Below are 25,407 nucleotides of genomic sequence, written 5' to 3'. Positions count from 1 at the left end.
GACCTTACTCCAGTCCTCTACGGTCCAATCCTTATGGTCTTTTGCAAACCTCAGCCTGGCTCTTCTTTGCTTCTCATTGATTATCATTATCTCATCTTTTTTCTTTGCATGACTTCAGCCTTTCCTTTAAGAACCTGTTTCGAACCGTTTTTGCCGTGCACTTCACCCCAGCTGCCATTTGCCATTCTTTTGAAGGTCACTTGATTTTTGCCCTCTGCCAGTCTGTAACTTTGTTGTCCCCAATGTCTGCTGCCTGACCTTGTTCTTATGAACCGCCGCCTTTGAAATGTTAAGGATGGAAGCAACCTGACGTTTACTGTATTCCTCTGCCAGTAATGCCAGAACTGAACCCTTCTTTTCCTCACTCAAAACTTTTCTTTTCAACTCTTTTGGCATGGTCAATAGTTATTTTTAATCCAATAACTTTTGAAGTACTACTAGCACTGTTTTTGCCAATCAGCTGGTCCTATTGCAAGAGGATAGTGATGACCACAGCAGTGGTTTTTATACTTTTCCTTGTCGAATAAGATTTGGTTCAGATAATTACCAAATCAGTACCTCATTAAGTAGAATAAGGTGTGCTTGTGTTGAAATTCAACAGACACTGGAATGGAAAGGCTGCCCCATGTACCAGGTCTGAGTAATGCTGTAGTGGTCCTGTCATTCTTCAGCTGTCACTATCAATTAAAGGCAATAATTAAGCTGGACAGACTCACTGAGAATGACTTGTCAATCACAAGGTAGTCATACCCTGCTTTATCTATCATCTATTTTACTCTAAATGTGACCATCATTTACTAAAAGAGCACCATGCTGTATGGAAGAAGACTGAAACTAGAGATTGAGACCATAAACTTATTAGGAAACTGTTTACTGAGCTCATAAATCAAGTCAGAAGTCAGCTCATTTCTCCATAATGTTGAATACAAACGTAATTAATTGTGCTGCCCCCTGCTGGCCATTACAAAGAATGTTGAATTAAAATGTAGAAAAAACAACAATTGGCCAAACAGAGATCTTGGCCATAACTCTAACCAGCTTTAACAACAATAAAATCCACAATGTCACAAACTGTAGTTTTCCTGATGCTGGGCTGTACATCCTCTGAATATCTGGAAAGTAATAGAGCACCTCACTCTTGTCCCATTTTTTGCAGTCCTACTGGAACACTCAACACTTTGGTGTGTCCCCACAGTAAATAGGGACAAGCAGCATCTGTGTCATTGTCTAAAAAAGTGCAGCGAATCCTTTGTGAATCTATGTGTCAGTGTAGTTATGAGTTTACTAAAAAGGAAGATCCTCCTTAAAGCAGAGTTTGCGGTATAACAACGATTTGGGGCAGTGAAATCAATATCTACAACCACAGAAAACGGCTTTCCTAAGCTGGAAAGCGGCATCAAGTCCCCTTATCCCTCTCAGATCACCGTGGCTGCTGTCACAGAGTCCAAGGAGCCCTTCTATTATTCACGGTCTGCGAAGCAGCTCCAGGATCTGTCCCCAGATGACATCATCACCACAGTTTGTCTCTCAGCTTCATGTGAAATGGCTTCAGACTCTACATTTTCCCCTTTAAGTAATGTGACTCATTATTTCCTCAAAAAGAAGCAAGGGAAATAATGAAAATGGAAATTAAAAACAAATGGAGGGGATGCCTGTGCAATCATTTCAACCCGCTGATGCCAGAACCAACTCCCCAAGGGAAAGTCCTCCTAATCTGCCCCATTGTTCATGGTGACTCTGGTATTGTTCAGTGCACATCGAGTCTCATTTACCCAGTGGGTTGTGCTGTAACTATGTTACGAATAATTCAAAGAAAAATTAAAAAGCACATCACAGTGTGTGGTTGTTTGCTGGGCCTGTGGATGTTCTACAAATAGACCAGGTAAAAGATTCACATTTATATAATACAGTATGTAAGAAAACCACACTCAAACTTGTTAGACATTGCTGCTAATCTTCTTCATAGAATGAAAAAAGCACATAACTGTAGCAGGGAAAAGAGTGATCATGACAGCATAAAAATAATTTAGTAACAAATAAAAGTAGTCCACCATATTTTAAAATTCCTGTGAGTATATTTGTCGTTTACTTTTTCCCCGGATCAGTGCCCAAAAAAGAACAAACATCAGAACAACCCTGACCATAATTCTATTGCCGTTTTTCATCCACTTTAACAAGGACATTTTCAGGGCTGTTTTCTTAGCGTTAAGCTAGCTATGTTTTTATTCATAGACGCAGTTACGCAGGCATTTAGGAGTACCTCACCAGCTACCTAGCTTAAAGCTAGCCTACATTTGGTACATTGGCTATTTAGGGCAAATAGACATTCAAGCAGTCAAGTGGTTAAGTATTTATAGAAGTACAGATTCTTGTGTAAAAAAGACTTCAGTAAAAGTAGAAGCACTGATTGTTCTCTCTGTGTGTCTCTGTCTCTTTGTCTCTCTCTCTCTCTCTGTCTCTCTCCCCAACTGGTCGAGGCAGACGACCACCCACCTAGAGCCTGGGTCTGTCCGAGGTTTCTGCCTCTTACAAGGAACTTTTTCCTTGCCACCGTCGCCAAGTGCTTATTAATATTTCCTATTAATCACCATATCTTCTGATCTATATTCCACTTCACTCAGCCCTTTAACGCTTTACGCAACTGCACATACATGAAACCAAAATAGCAGCTTGGAGACATCCTTGCTAAATTGAAACAGGGCCCTCAATTGCTAAAAATAATTTCTTTCTGTTCTAATAAATCCAAGATTCCTGTGAGCTCAGATTTGTAGATCGGATAGGTACACAGGGTGACAATGAGCAGGGCCTGTGAGAACAGAAACATGCCTGAAGTGTCTTCACAAATCAGTACACTAAGGTTCAGTAGCAGCTCTGTTGTGATTGGTTCCCAGTGGTTGTCATGTTAAACATGAGGGAGAGTGACACCTTGATCAATGAGGATACACACATACAATGTCACAATCACATAAGTAACAGTAACACCAGCTATACTTCAGCTACACAAACCGTTTCCATACAGCACTCACACACGCATAAGTTCTGGCACACATTCACATCTCTCATCAGCTTGAGTGACAGTTTACAACAAGCAATTAGTTGTACATGAGTGGGAGAAATATGAATATGGTGAAGAGAGGGAAATTCGTCAAACAATCCATGGTGTACAGTCAGAACATGACAGGTAGGGAGACAGAAATTGGTCTGAAAACTGTGTGTGTGTGTTAAAAATAATGCTAAAGTCTGGGAAAGTGAGTTTTTGTGTGGGCTTGCATGTGTACAGTATGAGGTTATGTGTGCATGAGGGCATTAACACCAGGGTTGATACTAGCAGCAGTTTTATCACAGTCAGTGTTTTCTCACAGCCATGAGAAAAAGTTGCAAAGTCAATGCAAGAAGATAAATAGACACAAATTTGCACCAGGAGACGCAAATGGGGCAAATACATAAAATTGGTGAATTTGCATGAGTTGAAACTATTCAACTTTGAGCAAAAAAATGTGAGTATGGCATGGCTTTTGCAGTGTTGTGTGGAGGAGCGAAGAGACAGAGCTGCTGCTGGCCCACAGACAGCTGCATGACGAGTCCAGACAGAAAAGGAGATTGCTCAGAAAAGAGAGAAGAGAGAAGATGTTGGACTACCTGGTAAGTGCTGAAAATGTGTGTCTGTTACTTGAGTCCAGCTATTGGGTTTACTTTACTGTGAACTTTAGCATAGCCCTGATTGATCCGAACTCCTTTTAGAAAACAAACATTTTAAAAGTTGTTTGCTTGTCGTCTTGCATACAGACCCGACAAAGTATGACATCAGATGTTTTACAAATCAGCATCATGATGTAGTTGTTTCAGCAACATTTTGATCAGTTTTTTCAATTAAATCACAGCAAATTTAGTTTATTTTGGGCTCATACCGGTGTAGTAAGCCAGATTGAAGGGCGAATATTTACCTGCACGAGTTAACACAAATTATCCTGTGAGTAAACTTGTGCGAGGCGGAAATGAACTTCGCCTTTGGTGTAAACAGACCATAAAACTGTGCTAGACTCTGGAATGTTGGAATTTCTGTTTCTGGAACACAAACAGAAATTTACCTAGGAATAGCAACTAAGGGAGGCAGGACTTTGGACCGTCACTTTCACGGGAAAAGGCTTCAAGAATAACGATTCTCTCATTAGTGGACTAACAGTATTTCGGGAAAACTTGCTTAACAGGAGTCGTCTGATAAAATCTTGTAAAAGAGGTCACCTCATATTCAGAGTCATCTTATGCCCTGGTCAGTATGGTATTTCAGCACGGACTGACAAACTGACCAATCTTCCTAGGGCCGCTCTGCAAGGCTAAAAACTCAAGAATGAACCAAGAATCTGTGGATCAGCAGTGAAAACGAGCCAAAAAGTCACTTCACCCTGTATCTGAAGGTAGCTCACTGGTTATCTCTGACAGAGAGAACACTTATGGCATGACTTTCAAAAAAGCTGTGCTCCTGCCTCACTACCCTGTTTGGCTGCCAACTGATAAGATTCACCTGATATTCTGATCCATCTTGAAACCCCATTATGTATTGCACAAAATCATGCCACAATGTATCTTTAAAACACTGCAACAACAACGAACCTACAGAAATTTTAAAGACAACATGAACCTTGTGCATTATGAAAAAGAGCAAACAGAAAAGGACAGAGAACTGGGAGTGGATACAAGCAGGCGACAGCCAGCAGAGAAAGGGGAAGGGTGGTGGGTGAGTAAAAAAGTGAGAGTGAGTGCAGAGAACAAGAGCTTCCTTCTCTAATTCCACAGACCATTAAATTGTAATTTCAATGCCTGATATATTTATGCATTAAAACATTACGGCCGCCTACCCAACCAATTACTATGCAGACTGAGCTCTTGCTGTCCACACACCCTGCTTCTTAGGCAGGGTGTGGAAAGATCATATGCATGAAATATACAGGCTCCTCCACACAACACCACACCGGGATGGTAAAGAAAACTTTACAGTGAGAAAGATGTGAGAAAGTTTGAGATTCTCCTGTGCTGAAACAAATTCAAATCCAGTTAATTCAAATAATCGAATAGAAAAATGACTAAAGTACGTTATACTGTACATCCTGTTACATAAAGGTACCATACATATGTATATCATGCAAGAACATGTTCTTATCTAAATCTGTGGATCAGTCAGATTCAGCAAACCCTCTGAACTAGAGCCCTACCGATGAGTCTGTATCTTTATATATGTTATCTGATATACACAGATATGAGAGCCGTTTTTCAGTGTATAATGCAGAAAAATCTCCTGGGTGAAAGTCTGTTTGTTTGTAAGTAAGTTTTAGCCTTTTTCCATACATACGGTCTGGCTTTTCTTGAATCGGTTTGACTGAGCGCAGAAGGGATTTCATTCTCCATTACAACAGGGCTACCCGCTTTAAGGGGTGTCTCTTCATGGGTTGGCTGTGGTCGGCCAGACGTCACAACAACCCTCTTGGTGTTGGTTGGGCACACTTTGGCTCTATTCCGGAGATGGTTCATCTCAGCTGGTAATAGAAAAGCAGATCAAGGTGGCATGGTTTGACTCTGGGCAGCCAAAAGTGCCAATGCAAAAGCCCTATATGACCCATCCATCCACCCCAACCTCATCCGTATGTGGATTTTGTCACTCTTTATACTACATCGCCCCCCAGTTAATGAGAAGGATTGGCGTATAACTTGCACACAAAATTGGCCGTTGGCGTATGTACTGCATATGTTAGTTCAGATTGGAATTAACCCTTTAAAACAAAAAAGTCACACAATAATACCATAAAAGGTCCATATGAGACATGAGAGCTGGTTTCAGTATATAATGCAGAAAAAAATGCTTGTGGTTATAAATTGGTGTCATTGCAAAGTTTATCCAGCTGAGATTTACAATACTGTGGCGCACATAAAGAGAAAAATAAGCTCTCAGCAACATCAGCTTGACTGACAATGTATATGCTCAATTATTTAACATGTTAGAGAATATAAGTTTTGAAACATACAATATGTAATTTCTGCCAATAGGGAGTCTCTCACAGCAAAACAATAACAAAAGACAAATTATCCACTGAGATCTCCTTGTGTCTAATACAAACAGACCCGCTGGTTAAACTGCTAAAAACACTGAATAAAGCAGTTCCAAATGTGGCAATCTGAGTTTATCTGAACATTTTTCGATGTATTCTCATTGTGCAAATAAATCTTTCTCAGAATGTTATCAGTTTCTTGCTGCAAGCTATTTGTCAGAATATTTAAGTGTAAATGAGAACTATGGTCTTAGCGCTTAATTGCACTGTAGGTTACATGACAATATGTACTCAATTCAGTAAAATCTGCACAATAAGTCAAGTAGTAAATATCTATTTTATAACAGCAAATGAAATATTTTTAATCAGAGGTATTTTTGATTTTGTTCAGATGTCATCAAATGCAATAAAATTAAGTTTGGGAGAAATGCTTGAGCTTGGGAGTGTGTGAGCAAGTGAGAGAGAGAGAGCGTGTGTGCTCTCAGTTCATGTCACACAATCCATCACTGGCAGCTCGTCTTGCGGGTGGATCACTGCAGGTTACGGTTGCGCTTCCTAAGCATTGTTGGAGCTTGATGTATGTGCTGTCGACTGGCAGTTAATGAAACAGCAGCTACAGCAGCCGGCTTTCCTTCCACTGCTGCTCCCTCTCTCTGCTCCTCCATACTCCTGCTATCTCCACCTCTGTTTCCTCTCTGTCTAGTTTGTCTCTCCCCATTCTCTTTATTTCTTTAAACAAAAGTCTTCCAAATTGTGGAAAAACTGAAAAATGTCTCCAGTGATTCTTGTCTCTCTGCTGACTATTTAAACAAAGCTCTTGTTACAAAACAAATTATTGATTTTCCCACATTTTACTTTGTCCCAGCACACTGGCCAACATAACATTACTCAAGTAAACTCTATGAAATATAAATATATAACACTTTCTTGTTTATATCATCCAAATTAATGCTGGGCTCAACTGCAGCTTCCCCTGACTCAAGGGATAATAATGTTTAGTCACAGGTGAAAATACTTGTGACAGAGTTCCCAACTAAAAAGGATATTATCCCAAAATATAAATAATTAGAAATTAATTGAAGCAAAAAGGCAAGGCAAAGAGTGCATCATTAGAGGTCATCAGTGGCCATCATCATCACTGAAATCATAGTTTACTCTCTATGTGTAGTATCCCAACCTCTCTTCAATTTGCATACAAATAACACTACTTTAAATCTGTGCATATGCAAAAGTCCAGTTTTGGCTGCAGGTGTTATGTCATCTTTCCTATTAACTTCAGTGGGGCTTTTTGCCTGTCACTTACCACTGTAGGGATAGCACATTTTATGAGTTTTGGACGTTAAGAAATAGGTTGAAGTCAGGTCACCATTGCTATTGTAACTATAATAATTGCATTGTTAACATTGTGAAACAGCCGCAGTTTGGTTACATTTAGACTAGGGTTGAGCGAGAATTAAACTGAAACTAGTATCCGGTACAAATAATGTACTATTCAAGTACAAGTATATAAGTAAAATTAGTTCTGTACTCCTGTGATTGCTCTGAAGCTTGATTCTGAGGCTCTAAATAGTTTTCTAATAAATATAGCAACTTCTGATCAACCCATTTTAATTTCAGGCTTAAATTAACTCCGGTTAGTCTCACCCTCTTCCGGTTTAAGCACCACCTACGTCCAATTGAAGCCCCGCCCATTTCAGGTACAGATACGAATACAGATAATTTAGTTAGATGAACAGATACAGATAATGATGTACTCGCTCATCCCTAGTTAAGCAGCGATAGACAACAACTCCTGTGTTCTGCAAGATAAAATGACTATTCTTGTCAAAGGAGTCTGGTGGCTTTGAAGAGAGAATAGATGGATAGAATGGCTTCAGTTCCCAGTTGGAAAAGCTTAAGTGTACTTTAACTGATATTGATTTTTTTTGGTGGCTAAAATATGTTTTGCTGCCCCCATCCACAACCCTATATTGCCTAGCTTCCATGGTGGTACTCCTGTCTGCTTCTCCAAACTGGGGGCATGCCAACCACCTTCTACTATAGTTAATACACTGACTATGGATAAGTACTTCATACATCTCCATTTCAAAAAATCTGAGCTATTCCTTTAAGAAGGGATGATGAGGCTTTTCCTCCCTGTGCACAACTTGTCCCACTAATTAATATGAACCTAAATAAAGATAGGCAAAGGGCTGGGAGGATGGGGCTTGTCAACTAATGGGTTGCCAGGGGATACACAGTTTACTCCACCTTCCCTCCGCTCATTCCTCCTCCCCCTCCTCCCTCTGCAACCCCTGAGCCCTGAGACCAAGAGATAACCACAGATACAGAGACGGATGGAGAGTCACTGTGAAAAAATGAGCGTGTGGGGTTGGAAGTTAGCGAGGAATCTCAGCACTGCAAACATACTCTCAGTGGCTCGATTATAGAAGGTGAATGGAAAGGCCTTTCAACAATTTGTTTAAGTGACATCTGAAGCTGCTTTGAGATTCACAGAAATATCCAGTCATTTAGTTAACCAAAGTCATAAAGAAAGAGATCACACCCATAAATGAGCCACAGAGAATCCACCTTAATAAAATATTAGGTATCCTTAAAATGTATCATAAACAAATGTGTATTAAGAATAGGGTTGCACCAGTTAGCAATGAATCCACTACTAAGCTTTGGAACAAAGTACTTACTAAGTTGTCTGCAACCTCTATAAATTAGCAGTTTGAAATTAACTAATTTAAAAGGCAACATTATTCAAATCCAGAATACCTACATTAGCAAAGCTCATAAATGCCAAAATTGGTTAGTGCTGTCCAATCATAATGCAAACATATACAGAAGTAAGTGCATCATGACCGGGCTTATTAGAATACAGCATGAAACTGGAGGTGGATACCATGAGGGTCTCTGTCACTGTTCCTCCTGTGGGCCTCTATATTTGTTCAGCACAGTAGGTTGGTTCATTTTAAACCTGATTTAATTCTTCACCTAAGCATAGTACAAAAATAGCTCCATCTACAACTACAACCAAAAGCTCCTACCTGATGTTTTCATACGCCCAGGAATCCGCTTAAAACACAAAAGTAGGGCCGTAAGATATGGTACAAACATCATATTGAGATTAGTTTGACAGATATTGTAATTGACAATAATGTAAGAATGATCCTTTTACATCACAAATTAAATTCTCCCAAAAAAGAAAAGACATCTGGAGAACAAGATTAGTAGACCAGGGCACCTCTGCAAAACTACAGTACTTCTAACTTCTAATGCTGTTTTTACACACATTTTATCTAAATTACGGCTCTTGCTATTTGCATATTACACATGAATGGCCATTTTGATCATATTTTTCATATTTGTGCAGCCCTACAGAAAAGCTCATTATCTAAAGACTGGCTCATTTGTATACTTGGTGCCAGATCCTCCACACCATCAAAACTTGTTTGTCCTAAAACTATTTCAAATGTATTCATAGGATTCATAGGTGTTCATAGGTGATCTGCCTCCTTTATACTTATCATACATCATAATTAACTAAAAAACAAACAGCAATTTCTATACATCAACCATTTTTTACCATTATTTTGGGCCAAATGAAATGAGATTTTTACATTTCTTTATTAAATTACCCCCTTTATACCCCCCCGACAAGATTGTTTGAGATCTATAACAATATTGGTAAGAACAATTTAACGTTCACTTTGGTCATATTCACGTCCACACCGTCAGTACCCAAATCTACACTTTTGTTTATTATTAAAATAATCCTCATTAAAAATTTGACCAACTCAACAAAAGTTCTTCATAAAATATCCCCACACCTCTTAAGAATACAAGTCCAAGAACTCTGTCCCTCTCTCTCTGCTTCTTATTCCAGTGGTGGTGTGTGTTTGTGTGTGTGTGGGGGGGTATGTGAGGGATTATTGTGCTCAGTACATTCATCAAGGCACTCAGGGGGAAAGCAAAAGAGTGACAGACAAATATATTGCAGTGTCATAGACATCACAGACACTGTGCTTAACAAGGCAGGACACCTACTTATAACAAAGCAGCGCTGGTGCTGTTCAGGAGAACCGTGGCATTTCTGGCAAGTCTCTCTTTCCGGGGCAGGGAGTGGGGATGAGAGGGTTGTTAATTTAGTTTGTATTGGTATCAGTGGCTAAGGGGTTAGGTAAGGGGCCATCAAGGGGCCACAATATTCATAGAGGGGCCAAGTATTTGTCCAACATCCTTACACACAATCCCTGGTTTTGGTAAGGTGTATACATTTCACCAGTCACACCATGTTCAAACACTCGAATGTAATTAAAAAAAGCTTACACAGTAAAATCTCCTTACCAATTTTATATGCATTTATATTGTACATAGACAAAATACTCAAACACACACAGCATGTGAGAAAATCCAGCATTTTATTAATTTTTTAAAACCTTTTTACTTTTTCACAAATACTGTCAGTTCAAAATATCTCTCTCTCACAAACATACAGAAAGTTCCATGTGGGTGACTACTGTACATTTTGCTCTTCTAAAACAGCATTATTCTTCATTTTTTTATGACGGGAACTGAACCATCTCACAAATTCATTCATGTCTAATGCTTTTGCTCGTCGGGACTCAGTGCACCCCAAGATGACTCATTTGGAGTGGTCTTTAAATCCACCTTCTTTACACAAAGCTTTCTTCCAGTTGGAGAAGCCAGTTTCTGTTCTGAATACAGAGGACGGGGCATTTGGAAGGAAAAATGGCGGCTGGCATAACAAAATACAGAGTCTCTACTGATGGAGTACTCCAGCCATGTGTAGTCTCTGTACCACGACTCATTCATTGAATGCCCTCTTGCGGTTGCCATGTTGTGTCTTGGGGAAAACCTTAAGGACAGGCTGCACAGGACCCCCTGCTCTTGACTGGGAAATGTCTGGTGAGAAGCAAATTAAATAAAAGTTGGAGTCAATTGTTTATATCCCTCAACTGGAGCAGAACAATCCTTTGATGTCTGCACAGGACTCTGTGCACCACACTGGAAGATGTCTGAAAGCAGCAAATGACAAATTATTTAACATAAGCCTACTGTCTCAATACATACGCAAGCAGTTATGGTTTTCCAAGATAGCCGCTTACCATCAGATCCTGCAGGATCAGCACTGATTGGTGACTCTGGTGGCTCAGCAGAATGGGGGGTTAAGTCACTAACTTCACCAACTTCACTCTGGTCCGTAACAGAGAGTGTCCTGTCCCAGTTTGTGGCTAAAACACAAATATGTGTCAAACTCCAAGCATGTTTTCAGCTGAACCCATGTTGTCTATAAGACCACATTATTATTTATTTAAAACTGAAGGAAAGACTTGAAAGTTTGAAATATAAAAGTGAGTTGTGGTAGATGTGGTGATATACGAACCAATAAAAATTAAAGCCATTACATTAAAGTTATGGTAAATCTTAAAGATTAAAGAATTCAGTGAACTTATGTGCCATTTCACAAGATAACAATATCAGACATTTCATAAATTACAGCGTTAACTGTTGTTGCTCTCCCTAAATGATTTCTGACCTGATGAAGGGACTGGAGGTGTCCTGCTGTTGACCAGCCTCTGGTCTACCGTCTTCTACTGCTCTCTCCCTGCTCTCACCATGCTTATTTACAGCGGCTGGCAGACTCACTCTTTTGGCCAAAACTGCTGAATTCCCGCCTGAGACTTCTCTATCACTGCCAAACATTATAGTTAATGTTAACACACAAATGCAAATTACAAAGAATTACATGAATTAGCATTACATTTATTAGCAAAATGCTAATGTTCATGTCTAAACAAAAGTAGGGCCTCAGTTAACATTACTGTATACTAATGTTAGCTTTGCTTCTTCATTTAATGTTTGTCAGACTTAAGCTACGTGACAGCTGTGAGTAAATAGGGATTTATGACTTACCAACAAACTCCTCAAAACGTAGACTGCCATCGGTTGTCGGTTGAAAAACTTTCTCCCCGGGATCGTTCAAATCTTCTTCTGTAAGCTTTATTGACGCTGGACATTCCTATTTGGCTCATTAGCGCCACTAGTGTTTGGGCATGGAATTGCATCCACCTATCATCTGATCATCGCTCTCGGACAAAGGACAGATGAGTGAAAGGACAGGGGCACTTCAGGGGGCCAATCAGATTTCAGCTAGGGAGAATGCCCCTGTGGCCCCGCCCCTAGAACCGCCCCTGATTGGTATGACTATGGCAGTGCATGTACTATAGCATCTTGTATTCCTTATAAGTTAAGACCAGTAGTCACAAAAAATTGTTACTGTGGCATTAAGAAATATCCTGTTGTGCACAACCGGGCAGCTGTGGCTCAGAGGCAGAGCAGGTCATCCCCTAATCGGAAGGTTGATGGCATGATCTCCGGCTCCTCCCGCCACGTGTCGAAGTATCCTTGAGCAAGATACTGAACCCTGAATTGCTCCCGATGCTGTGGCTTTACCATCACTGAGTGAATGTGTGTGAAAGGGTGAATGTGGCATGTAGTGTACTGAGCTCTAATGTCAGCAGATGGTCTGCTGCAGACGCATGTGAGATGCGTGGCAACTCTGATCTGTTAATGTGGGCGCCAAAATAAAAATCATCTTCAGCCATGCACACATGCACAAGACGTAAAACAAGACCCAACTACCTATCAGAAGTGACGATCTCCCCTACTCTGACTCTGACAAACGGTTTAATCTTAGCCAGGTCTACAATGATATCGAGCATACAGGCTTAATAGTATACAACTGTAACATATTTGGCTTGGCTCTGCAGGCCGATGTTTCTCAACTTTCTCCAGAAGTGCTCATCCAAACATCTTCAAACTTGACACTTCACAGTTTCTACAATGGCATCACTACTGCAGTCATTTGTGCAAATACAGTAAGGCAAGGAGATTTATTGTGTTATTTTGAGTTCCGTTGGGACACACCTTAAGAAATCTTTGGGATGTATAGGCTGAAAGAGCTCCTTCCCGATCCTGTAGGTCACAGAGTCCAGACCATTCTGTCTATCTAAGTATTATGCTGAATCCCTTTTCCAGCAGCTACACTATTTCTGTAATATCAGGCTCTTCCTCCTTCTGTCTCTTTCTCCATGCCTCTTCTTTCATCTTCTTCCTCAAGTTTCTAAGCTCTTAATCAGCCTTTTCTCCTCCTTTGATTTGTTCTCAGCATCATCACTGGTCGGTTAGCTGAGTGGGTTTGTGAATATGTGTGTGTGTGTGTATGGAGATTTGCATGGCAGTTAAAAACAGAAACTCAATTAATTTAAGCCTTTTTAATTAGCCCCAGCTTTGGTTTTACTGTTGTTTCCTTCTCTCCTCTCCCTCTTTCAAACGGCACTCATGTTTCAGCTTTGTTCTAATGAGCCTTCACTTTCTCCCTCTCACTCTCTCTCCCTGGCTTTCTGTTTCTGCAGCTGTCGTCATCTTAGCAGGGGAGGTTTCTCCACGTGACAGGTCCAGTATGTGCAAGGCATGAAAGGAAACCAGACAATGAGATTCTCTTGCAGGATCCCAATTTATTTCAATTATTTTCTCTTTTGTGTGTTACTTGTTATAGTAACTTAACTTAAAGGTTATCGAGAAGGAGTCCGTGGATTTTAGAGAACTAGGCAATGCAGAATCCTACATACATTTGCTGTGGTTGTATATGTGGAACATATTTGTGGCCTACCTCAATATCAGCATCAACCACAACACAACAAAACTGCGCAGACAATGAGAGCAACTCAACTTGCAGTGCGTCGCTGCTGCTGGCTCAGAAAAGCCAATATGGCGACGGCCATAATACTGAACTCGAAATGTGGAACGCCAAAAATGTGGCTTAGAACAGCAAGCATATAAGTAGCCAAGTTAGTAAGGATAGCTATATTTTGTTTGACACAACTTGAACAACTATTTGCATTGAGAGCTGAGGATATCTGCTGCTTTAAATCAAACAACAGGAGGAGGAATCCACATGATCCTCCATCCACCTCCTCTCCACCTCCTTGCCAGCAACCCAGTTTCTCAACAGACCCACGAACCGTCAAACCGCAAGCAAAGACAATAATTGATGATGTGATAGAGCTGGGATCACGTTAATCCTTCTGTTTTCATTGGTGGCAGATGATAGAATAGTTATTTCATCCCCATGACCTTAAGCTGAAAATGTACAAAACACGTTATGTGTCATCTAATTTAGTAATTTTTTTTTTTTTATTAATTATTAATCTAATAGATTTAGTGGCTCTGCCTCAGAGCTTTATGTATCGAAACTTGTTTCCAAACACATGTACACTGTATTTTCTGTATTGATCCAAAAATGTGACTAAATCCCATTAAGCTGTACATTTTTTTGGAAAATGGTTGGAGTTTGGCATGGCAGGAAGATCATAAATTAATTGGTTTTTCACTGCACATTTTAAGGAGTAAAATGTTTAATTTGAGAATTCAAATTGTGTTTGTTCAAGCCAGGATCAATATTTGATATAATGGTTCTAATAGTGGTGTAAGCACAAATATCCAGTGTGCTAAAACTGAAAACTTACAGGTGTGAAAAAAATATTTTATTTAACCAAAATAAAAACAAAAATTGGACTGAAAAGCAACAAACAAAAACTAGCTCAAACGATATTGTGTACTTACAAAAGTAGGTAACCACAATAGGTGGTGGGGTGGAAGGATGGCTCAAACACAGGAGACTGCTGTGTGTGTCCAGTGTGAAACCAAAAGTTCACAATTTTTTTCAAGTACATTAATTAACTTATGTAAGTTAAGCCAGGTATGTTACATAACTTACCATAATTTCCTAAACCTTACCAAAAGGTTTTTGTTTCTAACCCTAACCAAACTGCGACCATCATGAAGTTAACCACGCAAGCTTGCTTGTATATTTATTTATTACAGCTAACTCGACCACCTAGCCCTGCGTGCCCAGAGAGGTATACGTACTGCGGCATATTTTGACCAAGCGGCAGTATTTGACAACTTGGGAGTGAGAACGTGTTGGCATTAGAGCAACTTCTCTCCTATAGTAACAATGAATGAGGGATCTGACCAAGTGTGTGTGTGTGTGTGTGTGTGTGTGTGTCTGTGTGTCTGTGTGTTTATGTGCGTTTGCATGTTACCCCATCCCTAACGATGTCACAACCTCAGTGATAACAAGCTGCTAAAAGTGACACGCCATCAGTTGGCATAGCTCTGATGACAGAATGGCACTGGATGTCCAACACATACAGAAACACAGCGAAGCTAAGACCTAATGGAGTGGGTTTGGACCTTCATCCCAGTGCTGGTAGCTTCAACCCCCACCCCACCACCACCACCACCACAACAGCCAGTGTTCACCTTTGATCAGGACCTAAAATGGCAGTGCTGGCTCGGCTGACATATCAGACAGCTGCCAATTAGATCAGCTCAGCCTCAGGCGACTGGATTCCAGCCTAGCAGCTATCCAGCTTGTTTTCCATACAGGCAGTGGCTATACAGAGGTTTTTCCTGCCCACTCTAATCAGGTTTCTGCTGTCGCAGGACCTGATTTTTCCGAAACTTCTTGAGAATTAATATTAATCATTGCCAAGTAGGCTTGTACACTTCAGATGTGTCACTTTTCAGCCCTCCAATGCTCATAAATTATTTCGCACATATCACTCTATTGGGCCAGATTTCCTAATGGTGGACTGGGTCCATGTATTACAGGACACTCACTGCTGCTGCCGCCTCCAAATGTGACCGCTGTCAGCAGCACTGCTGCAGGGAACTAAGGGTACTGTATATAAAGGGACAGTATGTGTATGTCTTTTGAATGCCTTATACTGTCTCTTTGCATAGGCTATTTCTCATCACATATGATTGAAAAAGCGTGAGTTCCTGGAATTGCAATTTAGAAGGATGTATGCAGTAAATATTACTCCTATCCCTCTTTGTTGAGACAAGCATGGATGTTCAATTTAAGAGAGATGAGAATTCATAAGGGTTCATGTTTTTAGTTAGACACTGTTGTAAATATATCTTAAAGACGGCCATAGCCATGATTTTAGAGATACTGCAGTAATGAGTCCAAATGCTGGATGTATACAATATAATTGACCCTTCCTAAGTCCTGCCCCTTTTTGCTCTGTGCTCCAATAACAGTTGACCAAGCCTCAACAGAACCTTAGTCAACTTTCTCCTTTCCTGTATTTAGATATGCTATGTGCTAGGTCAAGTTAGCTTATTTAAGCAAAAACACTACCTTACTAATGCTGTGTCTCAAATCTAATACTTTCGTTAGTATGCTTCTATGTAGTACACTATGGACACTACATACTTCCTTTGCGTAGTGCGCCAATTTCGACAACGTAGTATCTCAAGTACATCATGGCCGTTGCTCACTTGACAATGTCACTTGAAATGACAATTGCAACATCACCTTCTTCTCCGGCGATTTACAAGCAGACGGAGCATTAGCGCCAATACTGGCTTGTTTTTCACTGGATTTCTTCATGATATTAATCAAAATTAACCTGCTTCTACTTTTCATTGCCTGTGTGTCCCCTGTTCATTCAAGGTGGAAATTACACCATCTATGCCGATGTTGTGTACTCCTCCTACTGATGGAAAATGTACCAGTATGTTCCGGTAGTCCCTCCCCTTCTGCTTCGTAGCAAAAATGACAACCACTGAGGGTGAGAAGTGCCCAGTGTTCCATACTCAACTTTTACTCGACAGTGTGAAAACACGTACTCAAAAAAGTGTAAGAAAGGAAGTATTCAAATTGATACAAAACATAGCTGTCTAGTTAGCTGGTTACTTATTAGCTATCTGACAACTGTTCTGACTGAGGCCTGCTCAACTGTTATTGCAGCGGTAGAGGGACAACCCACAAAGTTCACTATTTGTAAATAGCTCCACCTTTTCTGTCTCGTTACCACCTGCTTTGCACATACCTGTGTTACTGACACCAGAGGCCTTGACAGGGTTGCCTTCCTTGCCATATTTAATTGTTCAGAAGCTATGGCCTTTTCAAATTGTGCATGCTGTAAGATTTTTGTAGGGGCACACACTGTACAGCTGTGAAAAACCTCTCAAAAAACTTTCCTATCTATATCTTTCCTGTAACGACAAATTGTACTTTTGACACATTATGATAGAGTTCACACAATAAAAGCATTCCTTGCTATTTTTATTTGTTTTATTTTGTTTTTTCCCCAAGAGCCAACATTTTTACATTTTAGTGTGCTAAAAGGAAAAGCAGGATATGTAGTATTTGGGCTCAATTGTGATTAAAGAGATCTGATGTCAAACATGGAGGATGTTTGATGAGAAGCATACAGTGTGCGTTGTCTGTTGTGGAGAGAGCTGAGGATGAAGTACAACATTATCATAATAAAGTCTAAAAACCAGCCATGGTAAAAACTGATAATCAGCTCTACTATATTTTACAAAATGTACAGTTAAGATTAAGATAAAGTAAAAATAGCTAGAGCAAGGGCTGGTCACACAGTGATGCTTCGCTACAGGCCTTGAACAGCATTTAGGGGGAAAAACACTCACACTCACAGTCCATCAGCTAACTAGCTAGCTAGCCAATCTATTGGACTGCATAGTAGACAGCAGCAAAGCAGGAAGGGAGTAGTGAGTGTGCCTCTTGTTTGATTTGATTGGCTCAATGCAACTTCAGTGCCATCTTATTGTTATTGGATGATGACAAAATGATTTGCCATGAATTTAGTGATGGATTCTAAACATTTGAAATGAGGCATTTAAGTGTTCTACTTGATAAAATAGACACTGATGACACAGGGCTGTATTGTACCTCTTTATAGAGGCATTTTATTTTACCAAAAACCTTTTGGTCAGGGCATATTTGGATGAAAACATTTTTCAAAGGGAGTATTTTGATGATAACAAGTTTAAGAACTACTGCTCTAAGCCATAGTGACTGTTGTAGTCTTGCTGGGGAATCAAAGTAAAACTGCCCAAACATATAATAAAAAGACATTTCCAGCTACCAAACCTACACAGCTTTGTGCAGCCCTTTTGGTGGCTTGAATTCAGAGGTGTCCCCTCCCACCTATCTTACAAGATTGAAACCAGATATTGCATTTCACACTTGTTAACTTGACCTTTTGGATTTGCTTGTGGCTAAATCGGCCATCAGCTTCAGCAATGGCTACAGAGGGAGTAGGAAGTGCCTTGTATGTTACTTATGCCACCTCATCGGTGCACCTTAACCCCAGTGGAGAAGCTCTGCTACAATTTCTCAAAAGGACTGCATAGAGTATCATGACACGAATGGATGGTAAATTGCTCTACGTATCCAATCCAATCCAACTTTATTTGTTAAGCACTTTAAAACAACCAAAGTTGACCAAAGTGCTGTACAGGAGAATAAATAAGACATCATAAATAAAAGACATAACAGCTCACATGAGGCGCAAAATAACATATAATACAACAATAAAATGAAAAGACATAAATAATTGAAGCTGCAAGCAGCGTTGGGCGGGACCTCGCACTCCACGCAACTCGGGGCGTGCTGCGGCCGCGTCGCGTGCCGACGTAACGCGTGCGGACCACAACATGAAAATCTGCCGTTAATCGGCTCAAAATCGCCACGCGGCGCTTACTTCCTGTTGCCAGTAGGTGGCGCTATCACTATGTCTGAATATTGTCCTGTACACGTGTTCAGGGCGGGACTGTTATCAAGCATTTGAAGTGTGGAGCCGATTGGACAATGTACACTCAAGTTATAGCGAATTCGTGTTTTGTGTTTTTTTCCCGCCACCCCACAGACACGCCCCCTCACCACAGTCAACACATATCATCAACAATGTGTTTTGCATTTTATAAGTACATTTCAGCTGGATCTGATCATCCTGTGAGGAGTAGAACATGAAAGTATAAAATGATACTTCCTGTTACCAGTATGTGGCGCTATCACTATGTCTGAATATTGTCATGTAGACGTGTTCAGGGTGGGACTGTTATCAAACACGTGAAGTTTCATTGAGATTGGATCATGTACGCTGAAGTTATGAGGACGTGTTCAAGGTGGGATTGTACACTGAAGATATGAGTACTATCTGTTTGATGGCCAATCGGTGGAATTCGACACGTCGTCACGGGCACACAGTTAAACATACAGTCACAAATAGCACAACTTTTGATAACCAATGTGTGTAGATTGAAGTGATCGAATTTGAAGTCAATCTGATAAAATGTGTAGGAGGAGTTAGTTAAAACAGAAGCCCTTAAATGCCGGAAATAGCATCATAGATTTGATTCAACCTGGCCAAATTTGAGGGCACGCCACGGACACGCCTTTTAATGTACATGCACAAATAGCACAACTTTTAATCAGCACAATTTTTTGACTGTACTGACCAATTTTGAAGTAGATCTGATAAATTCTTTAGGGGGGTTTTTTTAAATAAAAAAAAAAAAAATAAAAAAAAAAAAGAAAAAATAAATCCTTTGAGGGCAGAGGACCGTTCGTTGATAGCACAACTTTTAATAGAATCATTTTTACGCTTTGAAGAAGAATTAGCCGAAAGTGAAAATCAAAATCAAAATGGCCGACTTTCTGTGGGGTTTCGGGTATGGGTCCAAGAGGCTTTTTTTGTACGTCCCAGCATGTTACACGTGCCTACCGAGTTTCGTACATATTGGTGAAACGTGGCGCCGGGGCTGCTGTTTTTTTATCCTGTAGGGGGCGCTACACACACGACAAACATGATTTTTGGTATGTGAGCTTCAGGCACTACTGTACACGTACCCTGTGAATTTCATATTCATAACTATTACGGTCTCCGCACAGTGATTTATCATGCCAAAAGAGCGCCACCTAGTGGCGTATTTTTTTTGTCCTTTTTAAGGGAGCCTCAGGGAGCCATGGGGAAGCATTGTACCAAGTTTCATCTTAATCACACATACCGTTGTAGAGATATAAACTTCTTCATTTTAAAGAGCGCCACCTAGTGTCGATGGCCTGAAATTGTGCACGATGCTTAAGGAAGACATGTGGAACTATGGACCCAAGTTTGGTGTCAATCGGACATACCAATTTGGAGAAATTGTCCACTTCCTTTTTTGATGAAAAATCCACAGGAAGTGCTAATTTTATAACGTGCTGGTTTTTTGAAATATCAAAATTCTGTTAATCACTTTTTTATGAGTGTCCTCAGATGATACGTGAAAAATTTTGTGCGAATCGGACAAAGCGCATGGGGGGAACACGGAAAAGTAGTTTATGGACATTTCACGCTCTAGCGGAGAAGAATTATAGGCGGAAGTGGGCGTGGCCTATATGGGGAGATTCAGCTCCATTCACCGCGTGGATACAAGGTTTTTGATGTGAACAAATTATGAGAAAAAAACATTTTTTACTAGCGCCACCTGTGGCCAACACGAAGAATATCCTTTACGCTTTAAATAAAATTGACTTTTCGTATATGTTCAGGGGGGCAAAAATGCAGTGAAAGGGGGCTAAAAATAATAATAGGTAAGAAGAAGAAATCAAGCAAAAACAATAGGGACCTTGCCGGTCGCTGGCTCGGTCCCTAAAAATAATAACCATGCAATAACAAGCAATCAAAAAGTAAAAAAAACAAATACAAAAAATAAATCAAGTAAATAAAGTTGACATCTTACTAGGTGTCAAAGGCCACAGAGAAGAGATGGGTTTTAAGACTGGTTTTAAAAACAGACGAGAAGAGGCCTGTTTAATGTGCAGAGGCAGATCATTCCATAATTTAGGAGCAGACACAGCAAAGGCACGGTCCCCTCTGAGCTTCCGCTTAGTTTTAGGCACACTCAGGAGCAGCTGATCATCTGACCTGAGGGGGTGGACGGGTATATAGGGGTGTAGAAGCTCAGATAGGTAGGGCGGGGCAAGACCATTTAGGGATTTAAAAGCAAATAAAAGAATTTTAAAATGGATCCTAAATTTAATAGGCAGCCAGTGGAGTGAGTATGCAAAAAGTCAAGATGCTGCAAAGAACACAGAGAGAAGAGTCTTTTTGCCCAGAGGACAAACAGAACTGGATTCGCAGAGGAAGATTATTTGTGCCCAAATAACATGTTAGCTTGACCTTTCAGAACCATTTGTGGCTAAAGAGCATAAAGCTAGAGCGATGAAGTGAGCCATAGACAGAAATATTATAAAGCCTTTTAATATCCTTGTCACAGAGTTATGGTCTTCCCCCGCACCCCTCCTTGTGCCTGTTTGCCTGGATTTCAAAACCTTGCTGCAACATTACAGGTATAGTTTAACATTAATCTTCATAAGCAAGAAAGCTTGAACTTTAATGTAATGCTGAGCTCATCCTGGAGTTAGTCAATATCCCAAGCACTGGGACAGCATGTTGGTGCACATCCTCTCTGCCTCTCTCCTGAAAGCAGGACTCTATATATAGGCTATAAGGCTACGCCTAGAGACTGCATAACTTAAGTTACTGAACATTTTACTCAGCTCCAAACTAACTGTCACAATGTCAAACAACTAGCAACAATCTCTACAACAACGCAACCCAGCATCAGAGAACAGAAGAGCTGAGTGGTTGAACTTTATTTTACTACAGACTGCTTTCTTAACAAGGGCTAACTGTTCAAGCCCAATGTTGGATTTATAACGTTACCAGCTGTCCATGAACTTACTTCAAATCTTGGAAGCATGTTGCTAAGTGTCTACTGCCTCAGGCTTAATGATGCAATATTGAGGGACAGTGGAGAGAAACTGTGTGAATGTTAAGCCTCATTTGATGCCAGTATATGTATGGGTATGTGTGTATGATGTTGCTGTTGTGTTATGTAACAATAAATGGCAAATGGACCTGTACTTGTATAGTGCCTTTCTAGTTTTCCGAAACTACTTAAAATAATAAATGTGGAAAATAAATGGTCAGACTGCAGGAATTAATTTTCTTGGCAATGCTGTTTAACTTTGATTAACAAACAGCAAGCAAGTAGAGAGTGCTCGGGCCCCTCTTCCACCAAATTAGTTCTTGGTCTTGAACCTTGGTGCTATCTAGCCAACCAGCCCTGCGTTTTCACCAGTTTTGAGTGAAACCATAGTAATTGGATGCATCATCAATAGAGGGCGCTACACTATGCACAACAACTTGTAGAACATGACACACCCTCTTTGGTTCCCAAGGAAAACCTGCTATTTTTTGTTTCCATTAGGACCCAAATTTTCAGGTTCCAAACCAATTTAGTTTTGGTCTAAATGCTCAGAACACTTCAAAACTAGGTGCTTGAACCAGAACCGAGCCTGTTCATGAACTGTGGTCCATTTAGTCAAACCAGATTGTTTTCTCCTGGTGACCAATTGATTGGTTGAAGAGTAGGTAGAATATCAGTCAACCGGTTTGCCGGTTGACTTTAGCCCTAGTTTTTACTGTTTCAATGAAGGTCAGGAGGAAAAGGGGGTTGGTGCTCCCATCATTGAACATATGAGTCAATCCAACAGGAACATTTTGTGCTAGTGTTATTGCCCTGCTGGTTGCTTCAGGGGGTGCAAAGGAAATAAATTACCTCTGGGAATTTCACAATGAATGTATTACTTTCCCTCTTTTATTTATCACAGTGATAACTCCGTATTAGTGATTAAGGCTGTGTCGAATAGCATCTCAAGGCTTAAACATCAGTTAAGATTCAGCGACCATAGCAACAAGTGTTTTTAGGTTCTAGTGATGGAATGGTCCAGTGGTACACAGGGGGCGCTTTAACATTGAAGTGCTATGAAGACTTGAAGACTGTATGTTATGTCAGGTATATGAGTAATAATTGTAACAATATTTTACAAATTCTCGTATCTAACATCATCATAAATCTATAGCTGTTAGGGGGCCCTCATAGTTTTTGGCCCAATGCAGTTGCCTACCTTGTCTAATGGTAAAGTCCACCCCTAAAATACATGTTGTTGCTTTAAAGAGAGAGTGGTAGGGCCTTTTATGCTTGGAGGTTCACCCACTTGATATGCAAACTCAACGACTGTAGATGTGCTCCTTCCCACCCAGAGATCAATACATGACTGGGAGCAGAAGGCAAACTTTACCCCAGGCAAGTACATAATCAATAGCCATGTGGGTTCTCGCTAATTAAACTGCCACATTAATATATCTCTCACTGAAAGCTACCTCTGGACAAGAAGGGCGGAGGAGAGGTTGGACATGATGAGATCAGATGCGAAAAGGGAAGAGAGGGGAAATAGAGAAAGAGATGGACCAAAGGCCCGAGGGAGACCATCAGAAGAAAAGTGGTGATTCTTCTAATCTGATAACAATTATACACCAAATTACAGGTTGACATAACAAAGGTAACAAAACTAAGGCTGAATAATGTGATACCTTGGATGGCAACAAAGTTATTTACCAATTATGTGCAAATTTTTCTTTCTTATGTCTTTGTTCTTCATTTAAGACGTGACACAGACAGCCTGCCGGATGATCTCAACACCTTTTACACCTGTTTGAGACCTCCAGCCACAACACAGAGAGGAGGCCTGCACACACCCAGACTCCCCAGACCACTCAACACCCCTCCCCTCCCCCAACAGTTTCAACAGGCCAGGTACACAGAGCACTGAGGAGGATTAACCCCCGGAAGGCAGGAGGACCAGACAACATCCCGGGGCGGGCCCTCAGAGCATGTGCTAATGAGCTGGCTGACGTTCTCACCTCCATATTCAACCTCTCCCTCAGCCAGAGCATTGTTCCCACCTGGTTCAAGACCACAAACATTGTTCCCCTCCCCAAGAAAAGCCCACCCACCTGTCTGGATGACTACAGGCCAGTAGCACTCACTCCAATCATCGCAAAGTGCTTCGGAGAGTGGTGATGGCCCACATCCAGAACAGCCTACCAGACACACTGGACCCCTTGCAATTTGCATACCGGCTGAACAGGTCCACCTCAGACGCCATCACTGCTACACTCCACTATTCCCTATCCCACCTGAAAAACAAAGACTCCTACATCAGGATACTCTGTGGATTACAGCTCGGCATTTAATACAGTCATCCCCCACAAACTCACCCTCAAACTGCTCACACTTGGCCTGCACCCCACACTCTGCGACTGGCTCCTAGACTTTCTGACTGGCAGGCCCAGTCTGTCAGGATTGGTAATAGGACTTCAGCCAGCATCATCACCAACACTGGCACCCCTCAGGGATGCGTTCTCAGCCCCATCCTCTACACCCTGTTCACCCATGACTGTGTCGCCTCCCACAAGGACAACATCATCCTGAAGTTTGCGGATGACACTGCAGTGATCTGTCGCATCACTGGAAGCGGCCTACAGAAGGGAGGTGGCCGGTCTAGTGGCATGGTGTGATGACAACAACCTCTCCCTCAACACAAACAAGACAAAGGAGATGATAGTGGACATAAGGAAGGAGAGGAGACCTCATCAACCACTGTCTATCCGGGAGCTTGAAGTGGAGAGGGTGAGCAGTTTCAAATACCTGGGTGTCCACCTCAGTGAGGACCTCACCTGGACACTGAACACCACGCAGCTGGTTAAGAAGGCCCAACAACGGCTGTATTTCCTGAGGAGGCTGAGGAAGTTTGGCATGTCGCCCAGGATCCTCTGCAACTTCTACAGCTGCGTGGTTGAGAGCACCATAACCAGCTGCATCACAGCGTGGTACAGCAACACTACTGTTGCGGACCGCACTCGCCTGCAGAGAGTGGTTAAGACTGCTGAGAGGATCACCAGGACACCACTGCCCTCTCTGCAGAGCATCTACAATCGCAGAGTCCACAGGAGAGCTGCCTCTATGCTCAGAGACCCCACCCATCCACAACACGGACAGTTCACACTTCTACCCTCAGGCCGGAGGTACAGAAGTTTGAACAACAAGACTCAAAAACTCTTTCTTCCCCTCTGCAATCAGACTCCTGAACAGTTGACAGGAGTCACATCAATGTACCACCTCGTCACCTTACACCTGTACTTCTGTTTACAACTGCGCTCTTGCACAACTGTTTTGCACATCCCATGGTATACATTGCACATTGCACATCAGACACTTTTAAAATTACTGTAATATTGAGTTATTTTTAATTTTATTACTGTACTAATATTGTGTTTGTTACTATTCTATTATTGGGTAATATTGTGTTTTTTGTTACTTATTGTACTTGCGTCGGTATCAGGGTGGACAGCACAGCAAATAAAGAATTTCATTGCACAGAGGAAAACTTGCTTTCTTTTGTTTCATATGACAATAAACATCTTGAACTTGAACTTGAACTTGACAACTGTAAAAACACCAAACACCATGTTGGCATGGAGGACGATATATATATATATATGACCTTTAAGGTACAGATCTACAGCCAATGGTCTGTTTCCATAGCCGGTCTGCTCCATGTGCAGCTGAGTAA

The 25,407-nt window shown here is 41.1% G+C and overlaps 2 protein-coding genes across 4 annotated transcripts in view; one reads left to right on the top strand and one right to left on the bottom strand.

Moving 5' to 3' along the window:
• Positions 1-25,407, bottom strand: part of rbfox1 (RNA binding fox-1 homolog 1) — a 365,339-nt gene that overhangs the window by 227,207 nt on the left and 112,725 nt on the right. The window lies entirely within an intron of this gene.
• LOC127355811 (uncharacterized) lies at positions 3,545-25,123 on the top strand. Its single transcript, XM_051387045.1, has 2 exons — positions 3,545-3,642; positions 23,439-25,123. Exon 2 carries the CDS (start codon positions 24,393-24,395, stop codon positions 25,065-25,067), a length of 675 nt encoding a protein of 224 aa, XP_051243005.1. The 5' UTR covers positions 3,545-3,642; positions 23,439-24,392; the 3' UTR covers positions 25,068-25,123.

The sequence above is a fragment of the Dicentrarchus labrax genome, unplaced genomic scaffold (genome assembly GCF_905237075.1).
Source record: "Dicentrarchus labrax unplaced genomic scaffold, dlabrax2021, whole genome shotgun sequence".
NCBI classification, from domain to species: Eukaryota; Metazoa; Chordata; class Actinopteri; family Moronidae; genus Dicentrarchus; species Dicentrarchus labrax.
Note: the sequence above shows the minus strand (reverse complement) of the source record. Positions and strands in the feature narration are given on the sequence as shown.

Bases quoted from the DNA above. Each gene is read 5' to 3' on its own strand.
- LOC127355811 (XM_051387045.1), top strand. From the start codon at position 24,393: ATGATAGTGGACATAAGGAAGGAGAGGAGACCTCATCAACCACTGTCT.